The sequence below is a fragment of the Vigna unguiculata genome, chromosome 5 (genome assembly GCF_037176805.1).
Source record: "Vigna unguiculata cultivar grain cowpea cultivar isolate G323 ecotype 2 chromosome 5, ASM3717680v1, whole genome shotgun sequence".
NCBI lineage: Eukaryota > Viridiplantae > Streptophyta > Magnoliopsida > Fabales > Fabaceae > Vigna > Vigna unguiculata.
The window spans coordinates 2047458-2073209 of NC_140796.1; the positions used below are offsets into that span (position 1 = coordinate 2047458).

General features: G+C 31.6%; 4 protein-coding genes and 1 non-coding gene across 5 annotated transcripts; 2 read left to right on the forward strand and 3 right to left on the reverse strand.

The window, feature by feature from the left end:
• Positions 1-2118: 2118 nt before the first annotated feature.
• Positions 2119-2565, forward strand: LOC114185762 (protein GLUTAMINE DUMPER 6-like). The gene has a single exon (XM_028073667.2). The coding sequence runs from the start codon at positions 2119-2121 to the stop codon at positions 2563-2565; it is 447 nt and encodes a 148-aa protein (XP_027929468.2).
• Positions 2566-5682: 3117 nt separating this feature from the next.
• On the reverse strand, positions 5683-5763 carry TRNAL-CAG (transfer RNA leucine (anticodon CAG)). Its single transcript has one exon. It is a non-coding gene; the product is annotated as a tRNA-Leu (tRNA).
• A 3195-nt stretch (positions 5764-8958) lies between these two features.
• LOC146885971 (protein SOB FIVE-LIKE 3-like) lies at positions 8959-9910 on the forward strand. Its single transcript, XM_085673250.1, has 2 exons — positions 8959-9252; positions 9327-9910. The coding sequence occupies exon 2, from the start codon at positions 9379-9381 to the stop codon at positions 9754-9756; it is 378 nt and encodes a 125-aa protein (XP_085529376.1). The 5' UTR covers positions 8959-9252; positions 9327-9378; the 3' UTR covers positions 9757-9910.
• Positions 9911-13077: 3167 nt separating this feature from the next.
• LOC114185846 (6-phosphogluconate dehydrogenase, decarboxylating 2) lies at positions 13078-15959 on the reverse strand. The gene is made up of 2 exons (XM_028073783.2): positions 15732-15959; positions 13078-14801 (listed from the first exon to the last, which is right to left on the reverse strand). The coding sequence occupies exon 2, from the start codon at positions 14789-14791 to the stop codon at positions 13331-13333; it is 1461 nt and encodes a 486-aa protein (XP_027929584.2). The 5' UTR covers positions 14792-14801; positions 15732-15959; the 3' UTR covers positions 13078-13330.
• Positions 15960-18641: 2682 nt separating this feature from the next.
• On the reverse strand, positions 18642-19507 carry LOC114183984 (basic leucine zipper 43-like). Its single transcript, XM_028071206.2, has one exon. It carries the CDS (start codon positions 19410-19412, stop codon positions 18822-18824), a length of 591 nt encoding a protein of 196 aa, XP_027927007.1. The 5' UTR covers positions 19413-19507; the 3' UTR covers positions 18642-18821.
• Positions 19508-25752: the final 6245 nt, after the last annotated feature.

Consider the following 25752-nt stretch of genomic DNA (forward strand, 5'->3'; position numbering starts at 1 on the left):
TATGAAGCATTAACGAGTCAGAAACGAAGTGGAGGCAATTAGAACACGATTTTCTTCACCCTTTTCTTCAAGAGTTAAAGATAAAATATTTTCCCACTAATGGTGTTGGGTTTGGAAAGAAAACTTTGACGGACATAATATTCAATATGAAAGTTTGGGAATTAGGTTACAACATAGAAAATGTTATCCATCTCTCTCTCTTCAAATCAATGGGCTAATTCACATGATGCATGCTTCTTTCAGTGGGTCACATTTCTCTCTATCACCTTTTCATTTCATTGTGGCCACCCAACTCTCAATGTTCATGGCTCAAACAAACCCTAATCCATTATCGGCAGTTTCATAGAAAGAAGTCAGAGACATAAAAAAATAAGAATATTTTTTTTTTTGGTTTTGACATTGATTAATACTTTTTCGGTTCATCCAATAAGTTATCGTTTAGAAATTAATATCCAGTACAATTTAAATACTTTTTTTAGACAAGTATTATGGCAGAAATATGTATATCTTCATACTCAATTGAAAAAGTCAGAGATTTCTCATATTTATACCTAGTTAATGCGGGATTCTCCGTCAAAACAGAGATAGATTCGGATAATATCCACAAAAACAAATTTATTTGTCATTTCTATGAAATATTTTTTAAAAATAAGGCCGTAATAGAAACATATTTTAAAGATAAGACTGTAATAGAACTTCATATTACGATGATTATTCCTAATAATAATGTAAGACCGCCGTGGGTTGGATTAGAATAAATACCATTAAATAAAAAGCAAGTTAATTAAGATTCCATCATTTTATTTTCTTATAAAAATATATCCGTATAATGGTGGGCCAATTTCTACAGTTGCAGAAGCAAAGGAACAGGAATTTCCTTTTCTTAAATCGAATTTTTTTATTTGACTTTTATTTTTGGTTTGTCCACTACAAGAAAAGGTTTATTTTAATTTAGACTCTAGAGAACGTCATCTCTAATATTCTTCATCAAGAAATTAAAAACCTGAATTTTAGAGAAAAGAATAAAAGTGATGAAAATCGAAATTATGAAGGGAATAGAGATAGATTGCAAGTATCTAATTCTGCACCCTTTCATCTAACGAAGTGTGACACTTATATCAAACAACCATTCATGGCAATACTTTAAAGCATTGCAAATATGTTACTTTATTTCATCATTTTGATTTACAAATGGAAGAAACACTCACTTTATTTCACTATCAAGAATCACATGGTTCCTATGTTTAAAGTTGATCATGGAATATTTTCACGATAATGAAACTTCAGAGAAGAAGCAAAACAGGGTCTTTCTCACAACCTGGACCACATTCTGGCCCTTGTTTTTACCAAATTCATGAACTGTTCTTGTTTTTTTTTTCTTTTTCTTCGATTTTTCGCATGATTATTAGTCACACAAACATTCACCATCAGTTCAAGAGGATGTTGTTCTGTTTACGTCAACTCTGTAACTACCATTAGCTTGTGTCATCGTTCAGTACATAGAATATCACTGATTTAGACTGGGTTTGGGTTGAAATCTGAAAGCCAATTTTTTTTTTTTTTAATTTTGATCCAAACATAAAAACAAATTACCAGACTCTTCATACGAGGAAATTCTAGTGCCTGTAACCATAATTTGGCTAAAGAAAGCACTATCTTCTGCATTGTGAACCATTTAGAGAAAAATAAAACATGGCTTGCATGTGAGTAGGAAAAGACAATAGGAAAAAATTGTGGTGAAATTTTATTTTTTCTTTCTTTTCTTTAATCAGACATATTCATTGGACAACACCAAAGTTGGACATGAAGCAATAAAACACTGTTAGTTTTTGAAAAACAAAACAGAGGAACAGTAATATATAATCTTAGTACTTATCCCATAATAATGTCACGCACTTCTGAAATCAGAAATCAATAATGTAATAACTTCACTGCTCATCATCACATAATCTCCATGAAGCATCTACCCAAGCACAAAAGGGAATCTTCCTGAATGCCAAAAGGGTAGTTTTGTAAATCAAAATCCATCTTTTCTGCTATAAATTTCAGAACCACCCCACCTCACTGCCATCAACAGAGAGAGAGAAAAGAGTAACAAAGAGAGAGAAAGAGAGAAAGATGAGGCCAATAAACACTGTATCATCATCATCATCATCATCATCATCATCGGTGAGTGTTACTGGAATTAAAATATGGAAGTCACCGATTCCTTACTTGTTTGGAGGCTTAGCATTGATGCTGGCTCTTATATCTGTGGCATTGGTGATCCTTGTTTGCTCCTACAGAAAACGTGATTCTTCTCCGGAATCATCGTCGTCATCATCATCATCTGAAGCTGAAAACATGAAATCGCAGCCAATGAACAAGATCCTATACACAAACTCAGAGCCTGAGGTTGTTGTCATTATGGCTGGTGACCACAATCCCACATACCTTGCCAAACCAAGCACTTCTTCTTCTTCTTCTTCTTCTTCTTCAGTTTATTGTACTTGTGGTGCTCAATCTCAACCTGAACCTGAACCTGAACCTCAACGAAACCCTTCATCAACCTCATCCACTGAGTGAAGGCTAATGGATCAATAAAACCTCATGGGTCAGCAAGTTTTGCTCTACACTCTACACACTTCTCTTCCTTTTTTTCAATTTCATGTTCCAGTGGTTTTGTGAGAGCACGGAATGTGATCACTGAAGATGAGTGTTTCTTTCTGAGAATTTTGTTTTTTTCATAATGAAAGGATATATCTCCCGGCTTATATATTTTGCTACTGATTATGCTTTTCGTTTTCTTTTCTTGCATATTGTTAAGGTTTTATAAAGTAGAACACGAACACGACCATGAATGAAACTTTGAAACCTTGTATTGTATACCAGTAATATGGAGTTTAATGATGAAACATTGAAAGTGAAAAGAAGAAACCATACATAGCAAAACAATCGCACTGAAAGAGAGGAACAAACACGGTTTTCTTCATATTCTTTTTGTAATGCTATCTTGAGATCATGCATGAGAATTGCATTCTGTTGAACACGATCCATGAGTTAAAAAAAGAGGGTATATATATCGGCGTGTCACTTAACACAAAAGAAATTGTTTTATCTGTTACCCAAACTTTTTTTTTTTTTCTTTCTCTGCACCTTTTTCTTTTGTGTTTGGATGTAGCATATATGTGATTCTATTTGTTTCTGAGTTAAAGTTCTGAGAGGAGAACGAGGGATGCTATGAAACGAAGAAGTGTGTGTGTGTAGTTGGACACAATAGCCAGAAGAATTAAAGTGGGGTATCACCTATACAAAAACCGAATACAAACAATGTTCAGTGCTCTTTTATTAAAATGAACATTCCAAATATAATATCTAGAGATAAAAAGAGAGAATAACTTTTGCTGGGTTCATGATAAAGTCATAACAAATATAAAGCTATAGTTTTTTTCTTTCATCCCTTTTTCTTTATCACAATTTGAGTCACACAACAAGTTAAACTCAAGATTAAGTTGAACCAACAAGTAACGTTGATATATTACATATCTCATTATTCCAATACTTTTTTAACAGCCAAACACCTCAATTTGAAGATGTTGGGAGTAAGTTAAGTCAATCTTCATATGAAATGTTACAAAAAACATGAGTTCAAAAATATATTTAAATATATTTTTAATCCGTAAACTTGAACGCAAAATTATAATTTATTCATGTTCCAAATTTTTTATATATTTTAATACACAGGCTTTAAAAATGAATGAATATAGTCCTTATTAACATATAACAAGGTTAATGTGTTCTATATTCCAGACAATCTGAGTTGGAATGTGTTAAACTGGTATAAGTAACTTAAACTCCATTCTGAAACACATTTGACACGTAAAAAAAAAAATTAACGTAATTGAGTTAGAAAAACTATAATTATTTATTTTCAAAGTCTAAGACTGGACCATGTTCGAAGAAATTTAGATTCTTTGCTGGTTTTTTGTGTACTATTTTTCTACTGTACTTTCATAATATATTAATTATCACTAATTTTAACGTTTTAAAATATATTTAAAAGATTTAAAATATCAGTGTATTTTTAATATCCAACCGATAACAGCACCAAGAAAACTAGAAAATCGTGCCAAAACCATATTTAACTTTGAAAAAAAATATGATGTGTAAATGAAATAGTTTGTCCAATTAAGGGAAATATGAAATGAATGGAGATGAAATAATCGCGGCTAGCATTGAAGTCGAAAAAGCCATGAAAGTGAGAGAGAAAAGTGGTAGCATAGGATAACACAGCATCTAGGCATGTGAAAGTGGAGCCCTTTTGTTTTTTAACCAACGTGGCCTTCACTTTGTAGGAGCCACAAAGATTTGGTATTACTCTTCTCAACTTTTCAAGCAGCGGCGAAACGCTTCTTTGCATAGTGCATAGTGCCTTGTTTGGTATCTCATTTTCACGTTCAAAAAACGCGGCGCCATGGAAATGCCAACACTGCAAAATCAGTCAACGGAATGTCACAACTTCAAAACCTCACACATATATACAAACCTGTTAAGTTTAAAGAAGAGGTTTCACTAGAGAGAACAAACATCAATAAAACCTGAATCCAACTTTATAAGAAATTGACATCACTCTCAACCCAAAATTTTAAGGCGATGGAGTTATGTGCCTTTTCTTATATGGTGTTCAACTTTATCATTTTTACTCAATGTGAAACTTAAACTCACTTGGATTTCTAACAAAACCCTTTACATTATGTGCTCCTACAACGACTTAACCTTAAAATAAGATTAATTTTTCATTTTGAATGAATTTGAGTGATACAACAAAAGATGATAATAACGAACCATGAAAAGTTATGTATTTAAAAAGAAAATGGATTTATTAACTATCTTTAATAATAAAAACATGAGTATATTTTGATAATCTCGTTTCTTGTGATTCCCATGGTTTTTATTCTTTCCTCTTGACGTAATCCAAACAAAAGAAGGAAGAATTTATTTTTTATGTTTTTCTGTTCGTTCATGTTCCATCCATTCACTTTCCACTAATCATGAAACTAAAAGAGGAAAGAAAATATGAATTAATTAGTTTTTAGTGATTTTATAGTAAATAGATAATATTTAGTGATATATTGTTTGAAGATGCCTCTACGTTACAACATTTCTTCACGAGGGTTGAAATTAAGGAGAATAAAGATAAGTGTTATCCTCACATATATTCATACAAAGTAAGATATAAACCATTCAGCTCGTGGCATGTGTTACTATTAAGAACCCATTAATTTGATTTCTTTTTCACTGGTTTTTTACGTGTATTATTCTTTTCTCTTTCATTTTCTTTATTTTTCATCACACTTTTTTTGCTGTTATTAATTATCTGTAGTAACCCCATCCACACAACCTTAACCATTTTCCAATAGATAATGTATAAATATGCTATGGGGATATTCCACATACTTCAGATATAAACTATGGTGGATTTCTATGGTTGAAACCCTAGACACCTCTCATGTCTCACTCACACCAAAATTGAGACAGACACCTCTCAAGTCTTATCAAGTTACATGTTGATGTTGTACGGAAGCATAGTATAAGAGAAGAAAAAAAGGAGAAAGACATAAAAAAAAATGATATAGTAATTAAAAAACAAAACACTAAAAGACATAAAAAAATTAGGACAATTATTAAAAAAAAAAAGAAAATTGTCAAGAATGGGATTCGAACCCATGCCCTTTCGGACCAGTACCTGAAACTGGCGCCTTAGACCAACTCGGCCATCTTGACTTACGTTATATAATTTGACATATTAATTAATATTCAATAATTATAAATATTTTTTTTATTTATTTCCAGCATGTGGACAAAGTATATATGTTATTTTGACAAATTACATCCTAAATGTTTAAATTAAAAGTATTGTTGTTTTGGGCTTATGGTTATCTTTGCTACTTCTTTCAAGTTCAGACGACTGGACCAAAAATGAAAATAGGACAACCATTTATGAGGATAATGTTTTTGTTTTTACCTTTTGATTTGTCTCTATTTTTGGTTGTGTCTGTAATTAAAGTGTATTTTAGTGTAATCGTATCTCAACTCTTTACTACTTGAGCAAAGAGAAACTTTTTGTTCCTTAGTCATTAGAAAATATCATATGGTCTCCTTTAATCTCTTTATAACATATAGTTACATTTTTTTTTAATCTATGAGAAAAAATCATTAGATGGCGCATAGTTATTCTCCATTTTGGTCTTAATTAATATGTATATGAGATATATTTAAAATTTTAATTTAATTTTTATATGCATGGAAATTGTGTAGTTCAGAATGATTTGATAGTTTATAGTGTGTCTTGGATTGTTTACCCATATTAATGGGCTAATGTATCTAGATCTATAATGTTGCCTTCCAAATATTACATGCTTTTTTTTTTTAGGCTCATTGGATTATCCTTCAGTAGTTTCTTACTGTACCTCCATAATGTTTTCCTTCACCCCTACATAAACAAATTTTTGTTTTCGTTTTTCTGGATTGAATAATTTAAAGTCGTTTTTAGAAGTTAAAAATAAAAGTCGGATTAAGCTATAAGCCAAAAATGACTTTAAAATTGTGCTATCCAAAATTCATTTAAAAAAAAAAAAAACTTTCAAATAGCATAATTCAGAAGGTATTTTCAGATTGTGTAATCCATTTTTTTTAACTCTTCAACTTTTGAAAATAATTTTTCAGATTGTCCAGTCCGAAAATCATTTTCAATTTTCGAATTACACAATTTATAATTTCCTTTCAAATTACATAATATGAAAAAGGACAAAATTGGAATTTTCTTTATAATGGTGCATGAATAATTTATGGAAATGCAGGAAAAAGTTGCGTTATCTGTGTCAAGATAACAAGGTTTTTCTCTTTGACTTTGTTTAACCATCATCATCGTGAGGAAAGTTTTTTGTTTTTCCTTTTTTAATGACTTAGCTGACATGTAGAATGTCAAAAAATATTCAAATGCGTCGTCTTTCGTATAAAATAAAGCATGGATATTTGTCGTGAAGCAAATGAATTTACCAAAAATGTTTACAAGTCACACAACTAATTTTTTTAACTGAAATAATTTTGTTAAAAGCATTTCCAAACAAAAATAACAAATCTAACATTGGATTTGAGTTTTTTTTTTCTCTTTCTAAAAATCACAAGTATCTTTTATATAAGTTTTATTCAAGCTAAATAAAAATATTACGAACGATAGAATTTTATTTTTATACATTTAATATAACCGCATAAAAAAATTAATATTCATAATAGTTTTATTTAATTTGAATAAGATTTTTTTTAAAAAAATATTTGTGATTTCATAAAAACGAAATACTTGATATAACCTAACCTTTATCAAATTTCTAATGAATTCAAGAGCTTAAATATATTTAACCACACATAACAAGTAGAATAACTTCTTAAAAAGAAGGTGGTAATGAGATTAGGGTACTTAAGAGCTTCAACAAGCAATCTTTGTTCTAGAAAAGAGTGTTACAATATATATATATATATATATATATATATATATATATATATATATATATATATATATATATATATATATATATATATATGTGTGTGTGTGTGTGTATGTATAACTCAAATTGTAAACGCTTATCCAATTTTAATATAACCTTGTGATTCTTGTGATTTTGTGAAGGTAATACTCATGCATTTTTACTTCAAAAAATATAAACTATTTGTGGCAACAGTTAGTTAGTACACATTAATCAATATAATAGTATGAAAAGAATAAAAAAACTTATTTAGGATCCCCAAAACCTATATAAGGTAGGTTTATTCCCTGTCCTACCCAAATAATTTAACCTACAATTTGTCCTTCATTTTCCACCTACAACCTTACAAACCTTGTTTTCAGTCCTCTAGTTAAACAAGTTTATGCTAATTAATACATGTGAAATCATTGTAGTAGGTTTAAGCGACCTTAAAATTTAAATTTTAAAATTCAGTTAAATTCAAATTAAATATATCTTTAGTACTAAATTTAGATGTTAAACTTAAATTTGTATGTGTACTACACTTTGATACATTTTTATATTCAAAATTTAAAATTAAATAAATATAGTGTTTTTAACTCAACTATATCAACTTCTGATATGCTAATTTAAGCTGATATTTGAATTAATATATCGCAAAATTTCATATAGCTATTTTAAAAAGATTATATTTATTTTAAGATTATATTTTACATTTTCAAGAACCAAATATATATTTAACCTAATTAAATTTTAAAAAACATAAAGAGGTATATGTGTCATACACTCGTTATCAAACTTGGACACCTTTGATGTATATTGTAATTCATTCATTTGTTATTTGATTATCAAGATTTATGAATAAAAGAAGTAATTCCCTTCTCCATTAGACCAAACTTAGTAGGTTTTCTACGTGGTCTAACTTTGTGGTTAGCACGATCACATCACACCTAAACTAGTTTAGCCAACAAACCTTTACCAACAACGACCTGCCATCATATTATATTAAAGTTGAAGTATAAATTTGAAGACTAATCAATGTTCATTAAAAAAGACTGCTCAGCTTCTCATTTCAATATAAGATACTTAAACAAACACGCACCTATATAAATCAACAAACAGTTTATTAGTTGGAGTGAAAGTGAATTCGATCTCTGTAAATATTGTCTTGAATCCGAATCCTGTAAATAGGAAGAGAAAATTCTGTAAGAATATCAGTCATATTCTCTACAAGGATTAGTGAAGAACAAAACACTACATACTAATAAAACTATAATAGAAAAAACACATGTTTTGAGAGATAGATTGGCCTGTGTTCTACAGACAAGACAAAGAATTTTATGCAATGATGGATACACACAAAGTGAAAAGGCACTTAATAAAGCATATTCAAAGACAGGGATTTTACATTCCCTCCAGTTGTGCACATTGTGCTATTGGGACATCTGTATTATGCAATAAAAGTCAGAGTCCTATTTAAGATGGGAAAGGCAGAGGTTAAAAAAATATTATTTATAGATACTTCTTATGACCAAAGATGGCAGTCCCAACATTCCCTTTGTTTAATTGATGCTTTCAAAATATTTTAAGATGCATTAGGAACCTTCCTGGCTCCTCCTTGAATTTAAGCCCTTGCCACACACACTGCATCTACCATTTCACTTCACAGCCCTTTTGGCCCTTTACCACACTTTTTGCAGTTGAAACAGATAAGCAGATATCAAGCAATCTATCAGGAATCTCTATTAATGTAAGTTCCATGTAGATTTTCATTCACCAGCTATAGATTCTCATTCTTTGTTCCCCTGTGTGTTTCCTTGCCAGTGTGTGTTGTTTTTGCTTTGAATTGGCATACACACAGCTTTCCTGTCTCAGAATGGATTCTTTTAAACAAATCTGGGGTGGTGCAGAAGGATGTAGCAGTAGTGAATCTGGTTGGACTATGTATATTGCCTCTCCCATGCAGGAAGATGATGCCGGATGCAGCAATGAAAATTATGGATATCATGACATCTATGGTGAGAACAGGAGAAAGAAGCAAGGGGCCAAAGTAGATGAAGAAGAAAGTGACGATTCAATGGCTTCAGATGCTTCTTCAGGTCCTGTACATTATCACCATGCTTATGGTCACAGCAACAACAGTCATGGCACCAACGCATCTAAGAAAGATAAACAAGATCATGGAAGCAAGTGTTCTAAGAAGAATGCAAGCAAACAGGAGAAGAAACGTGTTGACAGCAGAAGTAAAAAATGATTAAATGTCCATTGTATATGATGCTGGGATTTTTTAACCATGCATCGACATAATTTGAATTTGTTGATTTGTACTCACACATCTCTTCTACGCAAAGGAAATATCCCTAATCATTCTTTGAAGTAATGGAATCATAAGTTTTACGCTTCTGAAACTAACTCTATGTTGAACGTTATTATTATTTGAATGTGGAAACTGACATCCAAGTGAGAGGGTAAATGCATGAGCCATGAGAAACACACCAGAAATGTGCTTGAATTGAAGCATTATCAGTGGTATTCAAGCCAAATAACACCAGCTTTCCTGGAAAAAATTGATGGTTTTAAACTTCCAAGTTCAAGGAGGGAGGAATTCTAGAGAAGAGGGTCAAATTTTCTATCATGTAACTCCAGCTTTAGGTATACTTTCTTTTTTACCTCAGTTCAAAATAGAAATTCATGCCAGATATGAAGAGAAATAAATGTCTGGTCATCCATCAAGACATCATCATCATTAATGCAAAACACAAACTTAATTAAGAGTGAAAGGACGTTTTAGTTGAAAACATGAATGTGAAATTTCCAAAACTAAATGATGTAGAGGTAAAAAAATGCTGAAAGAATTTTGAATTCCAACCTGAAACTCTCTTGATGATTACGTACGCAAAAGTTGTATTGAGCTGGTTGACAGAAGAAACAAGAAACATGACACAAGAAAAGTGGCCTGGGGGCAGTTAGAGATGTGGCCAAAAGATTGAGGATAATAGCACAAAAGGGAGAAAGTATTTTCTATCAAAAACCTTCCAATAATGATTCGTGCATGCATGTGTCTGTGCTGCCAAATGCTATGCAGCACGAATGGGGTATGCTCCGCTGGAAAGAGGGTAAGGTTTCACATAGTTACACAAATGACAACTATAAGCAATTAAAGCTTTGTTGCAGTTATGTGAGCTAACTTTCCAAAGATTGGACACGAATGCAACAGCAAGGCAATCACAAGTTTTAGGCTGTATGAGTGACATAAAAACATGAGGGAACACATGACTTGAAAGGAATCATAAAAGGTCACACTCATATAAAACCAATTGAGAGAGTATTTTTTTAGCAGATAGAAAAGAGGTTTTTTCTCTTTTGTCCACGTTTTAGCAAAGAAGGAAAACAAAGGGAAGTGAGTCATTGTAAACTTGAAACATTAATTGTAAATGATTTTTATATTTCCCATTTATAACATCAATAACTGCTACTACTTTAGATCTTCAGTGGAAATTTTGATAGCATCAGGATCTGGGATTGCTACAATGCTCGTAGCTGTTTCCAAATATAAAGTTTCCATGAGAGCTATTACATATCATCCACCCTGAACTTTGTCACTTTTCAGAGTCTATAAGCTATTTTTAAATACTCAAATGGTTTGTCACCACTTGCAATATCGCTTTCTGATTTGAATAGATTCTTGCATATCAATTGACAGCAAGTAACGCAGGCAAAGGTAATGATGTGTAAAACCAGAGATCCTATCAAATAACATGATTCAACTTCGTAACTTTCTTTTAGAGAGGTTATTATCAACAAGAGTTGCAATGCCTTTAATTCTAAATAACAAGAATTGCGGCAAGAAATTATTTGTGTAAAAGTTGCACATGAATTGAGCCAATCCTTGATTCAGCCAAGAAACATTAAAGGCTTTTCAATCATTGAGCTCATTATTGAAAAAATCATTATGGGCTTCTCAATCATTGAGTTCATTATTGACACTGAAGACTTCAAAGAAAACGAAACAAAAGAAGCTCAGAGAGAAACGAAAATGTCAAAGAAAAAATGTGTTCACAGTTACTTCTAACCACTGGCTCAAATAGAAGGAAGATGTAGAGGAAAGTGGAAATGTAAAGAAAAGGCCAAATGTAAACTAACTAAAAGGAAAGTTCAACCACTCTTAAATAGTGTTTCAAAATATCAGTTACCGTTTCAAGATTGACTACTTCGATCATGGTAAAATTTAGTCACAATTTCATATTTTTTTCAATGTTAAATTTAAATGATCTTCAAGTAAGTCATAAAAAATACAAGTCAGATAACATTTTTAAATTAAAACCAAATGTAACGTGCAAATTTAATAATAAGGTAATAATAACAATTTATAAGTGAACCACGTGTATGAACCTTTGTAACATAACAATAACAATGGGCATTTGTTTGACAAAAATTATTTTTAGTTAAATAAAAAATGAAACAACAAGTTCTGCACTGCTCCTTGACCTGTTCCCCACAGGTTTTACAATATGATGGTTATTTGGATTAAGTAGAGCAAACACTTGATCAATTCATTGATTTTCTGGTTGAACAGGTCAATTAGGTAGGTAAGGCCTGACATAAAATGTTTACAAGGAAAGTGTAAAATCTAAGCTCAAACCCAACAAATGGGAAAAGAAAGAAAAAGTAAATGTATGCATTATTCTACGGAGCATAAAATGAGTAGGAATTTGCATGTTACTCCAGTCGCATCTAGCTTATTCAAACACAAGGAGTAAGTGGAGGAAATGGGAGGGGAAAAGAGCTCAACACCTGTGCAAGCCAGATTTTGATTTGTCATTATCTGTGGGGCAAGCTACAACAAATCAAAAATGTGTCAACCTACACAAGTATGCAATTCCAGTAGTGCGCAATTATTAGAGATTTAAAGTAGAAAATATAGTAAGAAAAACCAATACTCCTTCAAACGGAGGCCAATTACATTGATTAATCGATGTCGATGGCCTCTCTGAACAAAAAATTGAACTGTTGAATCATAAATTAAAAGAAAAAAATGACAAATTTTAAGTTGGCTTGAGAAAACACTATCCCCACTAATATGGGGCTCACACTAGCTATGTAAAATTTGTATACAACAAAGCCAGAGCAAATAAGGATTTTATTTAAATCCATTTATCGCTACTATTCAATCATAAGTTGCCACAACACTAAAAGCTATTCACCTCTGAGAATCTCAATGATGTGACAAGTGACAACATATAATTAAAAGATAATGTAGGATCAAGAAGAAAAAGATCGAAAGAAAACTCAATTTAATTAACAAGAGATATTTTCAATTGGGATAAGCAAGTACTGATACTTCTATTAATAATTAGGTTGAGCACTAGTACTTGAAGTACAAGCCCAAGCCCACGAATAATAAAACCAAAACCTGAATAAATCAAGAGAGATATTCTAACATAATCTACTGATATTCTGAATATTCTCTAACTCGCCAAACTTGATCGCTCTTGACAATAAATGAACATCAAACACATTAAGTTAACTACGAAATAAAATATTTCAACTCCTACTGTAACATAACATATATCGATGGTGTTAAAGGAAAGCTTATTAATATGAAAATTAAAAAGGCATCAGGAATTGGGACCAACTCTGTAGCAAGCACAAAGCACAATCAGCAAAGATACAACATTGTTGTTGGAGAATGGAATATCAAGCAATTCAGTTGGAAATAATCTAATAACACTTCACCACATAGTGGCTATGTAAACTCAACTCAGCACACGGTCCGAGCAGAAAACATTACATTTATTAGAAATCCTCATGGGCTCAAACAAAGTGATCTAAATTCTTGACTGTTTGGCAAGCTTGAACCACTCAGTATGGTAAGACCCCTCTATGTCAACCCTTTCATATGTATGAGCTCCAAAGTAGTCACGTTGAGCTTGCACCAAATTAGCAGGCAACCTTTCCCTTCTGTAAGTGTCAAAATAAGCAAGACTAGCAGACATACCTGGAGTGCTGATACCAGAATTGATAGCAAGGCAAACAACTCTCCTCCAGGCAGATTGGCGATCAATTATTTCCTTTGCAAACTCTGGATCAACAAGAAGGTTTGCCAGATTAGGGTTTCTATCATATGCCTGCTTGATTCTGTCCAAGAATATAGCTCTAATGATGCAACCCCCTTTCCAAATTCGGGCCAGTTCACCCAACTTCAAATCCCATCCCTTTTCGACACTCTTTGCACGGATCAGATTCATTCCCTGTGCATAACTACAGATTTTGGCTGCATAAAGAGCCTTCCTAACATCATCAATCAACTGCTGCTTGTCTACTGGATGATCGGTCACAATCTCACCAAAGCCACCTGATTTAAAGACTTTTGCAGCTTCTACTCTTTCCTCCTTCAACCCACTCAGAAACCTAGCATCCAACGATGCTTCAATAGTGGGAGCAGCAACTGATAATTCAGCAGCTTGCTGAACAGTCCACTTACCAGTACCCTTCATGCCAGTCTTGTCTAGAACTTTGTCAACAAGATATCCATCTCCTTTATCATCCTTAATTCCAAATATATCAGCAGTGATTTCAATCAGGAAACTCAGAAGTTCACCTCTATTCCATTCTGAGAAAACACTTTGTAGTTCCTCATTTGTCAACTTTCCGACTGACTTCAGCACATCATAAGCCTCTGCAATCAGCTGCATATCACCATATTCAATACCATTGTGAATCATCTTCACAAAATTACCAGAACCACCTTTACCAATATATGTCACGCAAGGGCCACTATCAGGGACTTGAGCTGCCACCTTGAGAAGAATATCTTCTATGTATTTGAAAGCTTCAAACGAACCACCAGGCATCAAAGAAGGACCATTACGAGCACCTTCCTCACCACCAGAAACTCCCATCCCAAGGTAGAGCAAACCCAATTCAGCCACTGCTTTCTCTCTTCTTTCAGTGTTCTCGTACCATTCATTGCCACCATCAATTATACAGTCACCTTTTTCCATGAACGCAGACAGGGTCTTAATGGTTTGGTCAACAGGTGCCCCAGCCTTAACTAGCATTATAATCACCCTAGGCTTTTGAATGGAATTAACAAAAGCTTCAGGATCATGGTAGCCATAAACTGGAAGATTTCCTTCCACTTTTGCTCGTTCTACAGTCTCATCAACCTTGGATGTGGTTCGGTTATAAACAGAAATGGGAAAGCCTTTCTCAGCAATATTGAGTGCTAAATTTTGGCCCATAACAGCCAGTCCAGCCAGGCCTATTCTTGTTGTGGGTTGAGCCATAATTGTTATCCTGCTCAATGATTGAAATCAAATGCAATAATAAGAATGAGGTACACAAAAAAGCTGGCGTGAATTTCTGATTGAAGGAAAACAAAAAATGCTATAAACTACGATGAACAAAGACAATTAGAGCTTGATTGTTAACTCTCAATGCCATCAATTAAACTTCTACTCAGCAGAGCAATCTTGAACATATTCCAATTGTATGGAATGGAAGAAAGGGTGTCATCTAAGAAATATTCAGCGATAAAAAGGTAGAGAAATTACCAAACTTTCTTTTAAAAAGTGAGATCGCAAAATAACCCTACGATCATGCCATAAAGACATCAGAGCACCTTAAGGCTCGTGTGTTCTCTTCATTACTCTAAAAGACTAGTGCGTATACTAAAACCCAACTACCAAACAAACCGCATGCATTATCCAGCAAAGAACTTCGATCTCAAAACTCAAAATCCAAAAAAGTGCCAATATACAAATAATAGTACATAATCGAGTTGCAAACCAAAGCAGTTATTTGTTCACCCAAAATTACAGAAAGACAGCCAAGTTCAACATGATCTTACAGCACATTCATCTAAAAAAATTAAAATTAAATACAGACAAGAGTAACCCAACAAATCGTAAGAAGTGTATCCGCCACAAGCAAATCAGTGTCAAGCATTCCACAATCCAGCAAACTCACCCCACAACAACTAGGGGTGTCAATCAGTATAAAACTAGAAACATAAATCCAGATCAGCAAACCCTGAAGATCAAACCCAGAAAAAATAGCAAATACACTCTTCATTTCCGACAAAAACCACAACATGCAGAACAAATCTAGACAGATTAAGAAAACAATTAGCAAACATCATAAGTTCATGTTAACCACCAACACTATCTCAGAGTGAATCCTAAAAACCAAAAAGATAGGGAGAGAAAAAGGTCTTCAAGTACAAACCTGAAATTTAACCAAATCACAGAAAAATTATGGCCACAAAAATCACAGATCACAGATGAAAAGATGCGGGGATCCAAGCGCTGTATATATATTAAATAACAAACATAAGGGTAATACTATTAGTTATTAATCATCTGTCAGAAAAACATTAATACAATTATTAAAAATAATAAAAGTGAGAAAGATTAGCAATAAAAAAAATCATTATTGCCGCAGTTGAAACTTGAAAACGAGGTCAAGCAGCCAGATTTTTTGGACCAACTGAAAAATGACAATTTATTTTATTATCTTTTTTTATCCGTTTTATTTTATATATAGTAATTCGCTTTAATTATTTAATTAATAAATCATTAATAATATAATTATAAAATAAAATAGTGGAAGTAGATGAAAGTTGCGGGTCAAAGTTGCATAGCTACCAACCGGAATGGGGGTAGGTGAAACATGGTGGGATGAACGACGCCGTTCACTGTTCTTAATATTTATTAGATATTTCTATAAGAGTTTTTTAAACATTTTTTTTATTTCTTTTAGAAACTTTGTTACTTTCTAAAAATGCCTCATCATTTTCAAAAGAAGTATATTCAATTTTATTTGAAAATTCATCTTTTTTATTTTAACGGAATAGTGTTTTATACAATAACTTTTTTTTTTGAAAACAAAATTTGCCACGTTTTCGTTCAAAATTGGGTCAGAGAAAGGCCCAATAACAGTCTCTCTTTTCACATGTGTGTTCATTAATTGAAATTTCAAATTAATCCCCATTCCATTTTTTCTTTCTATGTTTGAGACTACAATCAATATTTGAAATAGTACCGTTAACGATATAATAAATATTTAATATATTTCATCAATAAAATTTATTAAAGAATTTAAAATTTATTTTCAATAATATAGTATTATTCAAACGAATTTGTGAGAGGGTGTTCTTTAATTAATATTCATATGCGGAGGTTAAAATAAGTTTAACATGATAAGTCAACCATTTAAATTAATCTTTCAATTTAATTAATTTAATGTGAACATAACTCAACTAAATAAGTAATCGAGTTGACTTTTTGGACCAACATATTCTCCTTTTGTTGAATGTTTTCGTTGAAAATTTGATTCAATATGGTTTTATTTGACATAGTGATTGTTTACTTTAATAGTTTTATATATTTTCATCAACATAAATATCTAAAGTACAATGTGAAAAGAACGTCCATCACTAGGCCCAAACTTGTAAAGCCCAGTTGTGAAGAAGAAAAACATGTACTCAACGTAGGACATTTGCTTTTTCCACCTCCTAACTATTTTCTACATCCCATAACTATAATATATTTACCAGAATGATCTTATTTATTGTTTTAAAAGATATCACTCTTTTCAAAAAAATTAAAAAACGTCCCATATTTCTAAATATTTGAGTCCGAGTCCAATTTTTCTTTATCTCTGGTCCTTCTCATAAAATCACTTATTAATATGTCATATTTATTTATTTCTTTTTATTTTTTCTTTCTATCTCTCCCATTAAAAGTCAGCGGTTTTTTTTTACAGTATTCAAATGACAGTGATTAAACACTGTAGAACTATTTTTTCTTTTTTTCTTATCACAACTTAGAAACTATGATTTCAAATTTGAAAGTACTTGCAAAAATTATGGTTATATAAAATATAAAGTATAATTTCATCATCTAATTTTAATTCCAAACCATTATGATCTACATTTAAATACAATTTGAAAATTCATTCTAATAATAGCAGTAAATGAAAAATCATATGGCATAGTCTTTCATCAAAATGTTCTCATAGGCTAAAGGTCTTCACCAAAACTACTAGTGATGGACTTAGTCAAAAAAATAGAGGTTTCGATTCTGAGCATCTCTCTACATTTTGGCCTACATGGAAAGTAAATTAAAAAAAATTAACCTTTTTTTTCTAATATTTCATACTCAAAACATTAATATTTTCTAAATTTATCTTAATATCGACAAAAAAATACTTGAATTAATTAAATATTAACATAAATATGAATAATATTTGACTTTTCAAGTTTAATATAAAAAGTGAAAATGGGTATTTATCATTTTATGTTTTTTTAATTATTAAAACATTCTTTAAATTTATAATATTTTGCTTTAATTTGTAAAAAAACATGTTTTGGGTAGTTACGCATATTGTCACTGGAGTTTGTGTTCATAACATTAAATCACACCGACCCATTAACATCTGAAAAATGAGAAAAAACGCATTATCCATCATCTACCATAATGGATATCATCTGCTACAGAGGAGATTAGTCTAGTGCGTACCTTGTCCAAATATTTTCTTTTTTTTCTTTTTGCCAACTATTTCCATCGTCACTCACCTGCACCTGACATAATTACTTCCACACACCACACCAATTTTATTCAATCACACAATGTTCAAAAAATATTTCACTAACATTGTTGCAGGAACCATTATATAATAGGACATTTGTGTTTGATCTTTATCTTGTGAAGATTCAACTAAACAGAAAGCATCACACTCATAACAGACAGAAAATGAATATTGTAGATGAGGAGTTTGTAGAATCTGATGATAACTATTTGAAGTTCAAAAACATCTATGTATGTAAAATCCAGACATTGGCTTCATATGTTGTTTAGTATTTAATCTGTTGTGTTTTTGTTTTTGGGAGATTATTGCTGGAACTGGATGATGAGATCATGAGTGAGAGTTTTGTAATTGTTTTCTGGGCCAGTACTATGATGATGTTTTTGATTATGCAGAGTGTCCCACTAGTTGGTTCTAACAATTAACCCAGCAGGATTTGTTTATAGCTCTGTAGCCACTTTAAATAATGCTTATTGCTTGGACATATCATATATGATATCATTGTTGGAGAAGATAGTGGCAAAATTTATGAGCAGACAGACACCAAGATTAGAAACTCAAGAACATGTCATTGCCGTTTATGTTATGTTATGGTTTCACCTCATACATCTCAAAAGGGAGGCAAAGACTACTACTGCTACTACTACTACTATTTGTACTTCCACAACAATTCACACACACACAAGAACTCGGAGAAGAAAAATTGAAGATTTGGTCTTGTCTTGAAATTCAACCAAGCAGGTTGAAGGAGCTGGTGATGGAGGAATCAGATTTGACATAGGGAGAGACATCATCGTCAATGGGGCTGAGAGGAGGAGGGTGGTAAGGACTATGTAGCTGCATGTCACATATCATTTGGCGAAGTTCTGAGGCTTCTTCTCTGAGCTGAACATTCTCCTGAGAAACTCTGTCATGTGATTCAGACACATGGTTGAGCTTGTCCATAAGCTGGTGGTTTTCATTCCTGAGCCAAACCACCTGCGACCAGAGTTCATCAAGGTGCTTCTGCTTCCTCATGCGTGACCTTCGTGCTGATTCACGGTTGGAAATCATCCTCCTGTGTTTCCTCTCATTGATGAGACTTTGATGCTGCTCATCAGCTTCATCAGAGGTGGAGGTGGTGCTGCTGATGCATGAGGACTGAGGGGGGCTGAATTCTGCAACCATTTGCTGAGGGTTTTGGAAACCATAGAACTGGTTTGAGAGTTTGTGGAGTTGAAATGTGGGGATGGTGTTCTGAGTCATGCTGCAGTGAGAAGGGTAAGGATAAGGGTCTGAAGGGAGTAAATAGTTCAGTCCTGTGATTTCTCTCCCCTGCATGGCTTCTATGTATCAGTATATATCTATGAACAAAAAGATTGAAGAACAACACTGATGGAGAATTAATGGAACTAAGTTGCTATTGGAGATGAAGAAAACAAGAGTGAGATGAGTATATATAGGGAGAGAAATTGCTGAAATGGCCCCACTGAATGTGGCCAGAGTAACAGTATCAGTTTCGTTTTTTTCTTAGCATAGATTGATGTAATGTGAAGCATTATATGTTAATGTGGTAACTTTTTCTTTGGAATTATGGTAACTCTTCACCGACAGTCAATGACTAAGATCAATTTAAAGGTTGATTTCTTTTGGTTAACGTTTTTCATACACACAAACTGAAAGAAAAAGGTTATCTGTCAACTATAATGCTGGTTTAACGTTGTATTGAAAGGGTTTCATATTTTAGTATGTTTTTTGTGTGTGTAAAAGGTAATTATGGTGAAAAACACCCTTTTAAGGATCTGGAAAAAGGGTTATCTAGAATTAAACAAAAGAAGCTTGTGGTGTTTATTTATGTGCATATGTGAGATGCATGGTGTGTTGATGTGGTGTGTGGGGTATGAGGTTCATTGAACAAGCTGTGTGAGAAAGACATGCGGCACATAGACATGGGTGACGCAACGTGGGGGAAGCAACTTGGGTTAATGGATAATCATTTTGGACAAAAAATGCTTACATCATTTGGACAGAGGCATTTCATATCATGGAGACTATAATAATTCAATTGGCAGAGTGTTTAGGCAAAAGCAGGCACAACACAAGAGAGAAAAAAAAAATACATGTTCCACAAGTCAATTTATTATACTAAGTGTGCAGTACTGTGTTATTTCCAAGCTCGTTCTGTGTTGGATTGGATAACGTTCACATAAATGACATAACAAATTTGGAGGAAAAAAGGAGATTGGGAAAGGCATGGTAGTTTCCAAGAGCAATAAGAAAGAAGGGTTTATGATTATGAATATGCATATATGTGATGACTCAAGAGCCACTCCTTTTGGATCCTCCAAATACAATAATATTTTTAACTAGAAGCCAAATATTTGATCATCAACCACTTATGTTATTTTACTATAGTTAGGTACTAGTTGTTTATTTCGTCTTGGTAATGACAGCTTCAATAGTAATCTCTAGCAAAAAGGAACATCAGCTTTTTACTCCTCACACCAATTATGTAGCAGAAATACTCCTGGTACCAGACTGTGATGTTCATTGTATAGAGTTAAAATCATATAAAGGTTCTGTGTTTGGGAAAAGATACCTGCATAAACTAGGTAAGATATGTGCACAATCTAGACCATTTTACAAAAAAAAAGGTTGTTGTAGGGACCAGGATATTATCCAATAACTTATTCAAGGAGTGTGTGAGGGTAAGCTTATGCTACTATCACGTGTGCTGCCCAATTATCATGGTTGTCCATACAACCTGTCTCTACTGAAACAAAATACTGTGAATGACTGTCATTTGAAAGTAACTGTGACACCAAGAATTATCGTACTCGTTTAAAATCTCACGAAACCGACTTGTAAAATAAGGTTTGCACGCATTTGTATACTACTATGAACTAGTTTTATCCTGGTCGATATAAAACTTTCAATATATACCATAAACCTTTGGGATATTGATGATTTCAAAGTGAAAACAGTTTATAGCCCCATAGGAGAGGGCAAAGGGTAACAATCTTTTTAGTGGTGTTGACAAGTTGATCATTTTTCAATCACAAAGAGGCAATAGTTCCAACCTGCCACTTCTTCACAATAGGCTAATTTAGGTTTAGTAAGGAAATGATAATAACACCTTAAAGTTTTTCAATTGCTTTTAATAGATTCATTGCGTTATCAGCATCAATGAAATAAAAAAAGACCATAGTGATTGCATCTTGTTCTTTCTCTTCCAAGCTGTTGTTGTTATATATCCATGGCATGAAATCCATTTCCTTTCTGACAAAATATGATAATTGACAAAATGAAAGTGTTCATGTAGTTTCTTGAGTTTGGTTACATCATTTTCCATAAAATGAAAACAATTTTACTCATTCAGGGAAAAAAAGAGAGAGATGGGTTTGGACTTAACCACCCAACTGAGTGGAAAAAATGATAATGCACGTGTATAGTGGAAATTAATGAATAAGAATGGTCTTCCTTTGCATCTTCCACTAAACAAAATCTTAAAATAAATTGAGAACAGTAACCAAATTTCTAGTTCAGAAAAAAAAAAAACTCTTTCTCCCTGCACTTCCCTGTGTGAATTTGATTAAGTGGACTCATCGGTCAACAATATCATTAGACAGATTTAGACTCTTCTTTCTTTTCTTGTCTGTTCATTGTTCCTTATTCTTTCTCCTTCTCTTTTTTCTCCATTCAAGTGTTTCTCTTTGTTTTCCCTAACCTGTGTGAATGAGCATAAAAGTGTGTTGTACTCTTGTATATACACTGGGAGACTTATCAGTATGTCTTTCATAAACCTGTTTCATTGTTGGTAATTGTACACTGCTTCGTACTTGTTCCATTCATTGGTTTCGTGACTTTGGTCAAAATGTTAAACCACTTGAACTTCAATATTCCAACCCCCCATTTGAATTAGATCATCTGCTAAACTTTTCTCTTTCTGTGTTTTTTAGTCAAGTCAGCAAAGTCTGTCTTAAGAAGTGGACTTAAAATCTATCTCGATCTTATAAAACTGATATGTATGGTAAGGTTTATACGCACTTATATATACACACATTATATTTACACTATAAATTTATCTTATCTCTAGTCGATGTGAGATTTTTAACTGTTTAAATAGTCTAAATGTAAGCGGCAACTAGTTTGTAAGTCTTGTTGATATACAACATGTCAACTGAGTTTACATTGCATTTCCTATCTTAGTCCGCAACTGGAAGTAAACTATGCATTTCCTATCTTAATCCACAACTGTACTATAAGTTTTTGTGCATAATAATCACTGCTATTTTATATTATTATCAGTTTGCATGCTTAAATTTGCTACTAGTTTTCTTCAGTCCACACTATCCAAGTTTTGTTTTCTAAGGAGATTGTGGTTTAACTAAAGTTGAACTTTATGAAATTTTCAACTCCACTTGGCCCCAAGAAACGAGAAAGTTTGAGGTCAATCCTCAGAAATCGTGCTTTGTTTTCATAGATAGATAGAAAGATTAAAAATGAGACTAATAATGTAGCAACATAAGACCACGTGATTTTCTTAAACTGGTTTTGCCCCACAATGAGAACCAAAGCCTAAGCCTATTTGAATACGAAATTGAAACAGGTTTAAGAAACCAAAAAAGGATAAAGGCTGATTCATCATATCTATTAGTGCTAAGCCATAAAAGTAGAAACTATAATCTTTGATTTGTAAGTGGGTTAGTTATTATTGCACACCTATTTTTTCAGAAGAAGAGGGTTCTTCTAAACTTTCTTTTTTTTTGTCTGTATTATATTAAAACAATGGTTTGATTTGTGTAACAAGTGGCACGGATTGTGCTACAAATAAAATAAACTTGATCGAACCGAAGTTTATGAAAATGACTCTACGCATACATTCTATTTGAGGTTTGGTTCTTAATCTCCATTTGATTTCATCCAACTTGGCCAATAAAACATGTCTACCTTTAGAAAAGAAAAATACAGTATAATTGCATGTTGACTATTAACCAACAAATCTCCCAAAGAAAATTCGTAACCAAGCACTATTGCAAGATCATGTGCAGAAATGCTTAATTGCATAGTTTTTTCTTCTTTTTAATTAAACAACTTCGACAAAGAATATTGCTTGGTAACGTATATAATCTTTTTGGAACATATAAGAAATAATAAAAGAAGCACGATAGGAATATAAGTGTAAGTTTAAGTTTCACATTAACTCAAAATGAGAAAGTAGAATACTATATAAAAATCAAAAGACCTCCGTTGTCTTCAAGTTTTAGATTGAGAGTGGTGTCAATACTTTATGTGATTAGATTCAAGTCTTAGTTTTACTCATTATTTAATTTAGATTCACTTAAATTTTTTAATCATATAAAACAAAAATATAGGAATTTGTGGAGATTCCAAAAAATCTAATAATACACATCTTCTTAATATGATATATTTTAATCAAATTTAACTTATAAATAAATAAAAAGAATACTTTTACTTAGTCTTTATTCAACCAAACAATAAATATTACTTATCATCATCTCTGATTTTTATTTTCTTCCTCTTACTTTTTATTTTATAAAACAAGACATTATGAAAAGAGAAAAAAAAATAAAAAAATAAAATTGTCTTTCTCTTTACTTACTATTATAATAAAATATATGAAAATCGTTTAAATTCATTACATTTTTGCTAACTAGATAAATCTTTTTTTGTTATTAAATAATTCTTCTCTGCGTGGAAACAAAACAGAAGAGACTAGGTTTGACTTAAAATCCATGGTAGGAATAAAATAATGACTAACTTTCAAAAAAGGAATAAACTATTATTTACTCTAGGTTATATGGGTGTGCATAATTGCATGAGACAAATAGAGATGGGCTCCTTTTTATTCTTGTGGTATCTAAAACTTTCATAAAATTATTTATTTCAATAGCAAGCCAATCTAATCATGATTCAACAAGATATACCAAAAGATAAGGTCAATTCAATTTTTTAATATAATATATTCAATTTAGCATTGTATAATTAAATAAAAATGTATAAAACGTAAATTATTGATAATTTAGAAGAAATAATATTATTTTATTTAAAATTATTGTATCTAATATGAAAGACAATCTTATTTGAATTATTAATATTAAATTATAATTAGACACTGTTAATAAAATAGACATATAGACCAATTATCTATTATTTGAAATTTTTTAATATTGTAAATTATGAAATCATTTTAAACTAGTGTTTTAAGCTTTAAAATATATAATTGTTTTTTCTATAATAATGTATTAAGTTTTTTCAGGTGGGTGGACTAAACATATTCGTATTAGTTTATGTTATTGTTTCAAAAGATGTTAGATTATGCTGTTTTTTAATCAACGTATTATTAATGATGTTTTTAGTTCTGAATTTTTAATAGATATATTATTCATTTTGCAGAAAATAAATAACAAAGAGAAGCATATTATTTGTAAATTGTAATTATATTATATAGATATTGATTTTGATTAAACAATTTCAGTGAGAAGAAGTAGAAGAAAGTATTGAGTTGAGAGACGAGAAAAACGCGGGCGCACGATAGAAGTGATGTAGGGTCCACGCTAACAAGCACGCATTGGTGTCTATTGCACACCACCCTATTGCTCAACATGTCAAATCAACCACCCAACAAAAATATACTAACTTCTTTTATTCATGTCATTTATTTTTTAATATAATTATTTTTATACCAACAAACTTTTAGACACACTTAAAGTTATATTTTTTAATTATCAAAATATTCTTAAAAGTAGATTGTCATGTAAAATCCATTTTCTCCAAAAGTAATAATATTTTTACATTCGTTTAATACTATTTATTATTATTTACAAATATAAAAATTTATTTTTGTCATGACTCGTAGTTTTGTAGTGTCAAAATATCATTTCTTTTTATTTTCATAGATATATTCAGAATAATGTTTATTTAGGACTTATTTGTTTTAAAAAAACATAATTTTGTTATAGTTTTACTTTAGAAGATATATTTAAAAAATTAAAAAAATATATATTATATAATTAAATGAACTTATTAGGTAAACCTAATTTAACACATCTTCTCATTGTTGACTTGGTGAATGCATTACGACACTCTAAAGGTTTCAGTTAACTTAAATTGTTTTCACATGTTAAGTGAATTGGTAGATCAAATTTGACTTATTTTACCACTATTAAGTACAGAGTATGACTTGTGTCATATAAATATAATTGAGTAATTATTTTTAGGTAACTAACATTATAAATAAGTTATTAAAATTATTAGCATTATAAAATATAATATTCTTTTTTCTATCAAATGCTTTTATTTTTATTATTTTTTAGTTGTCAAGTAGAATTATGGTATAGATAAATATCGATCATGTACAACGGTATATGAATAGTCAAATTTGAAATTAACTAACGATCACATAACTAATTAAAACATTAATGTGTATTTATCGTTTAATATTGACCATTTAAATGTGATATAACAATTTATATTATTTTTGTTATTTATTATTGTGTCTGAGAAATTCACACCTAATAGGCTTCATGTGTGTCTGTCATATTAGAAAATGCGTACCATGTGAATCACACCACTGTCTTAAAAACAAATTTTGAAAACCCTTTCATGTTGACCCCAGAATGTGTACTCGATATTAAAATACTTTGCACCTTCATAATTA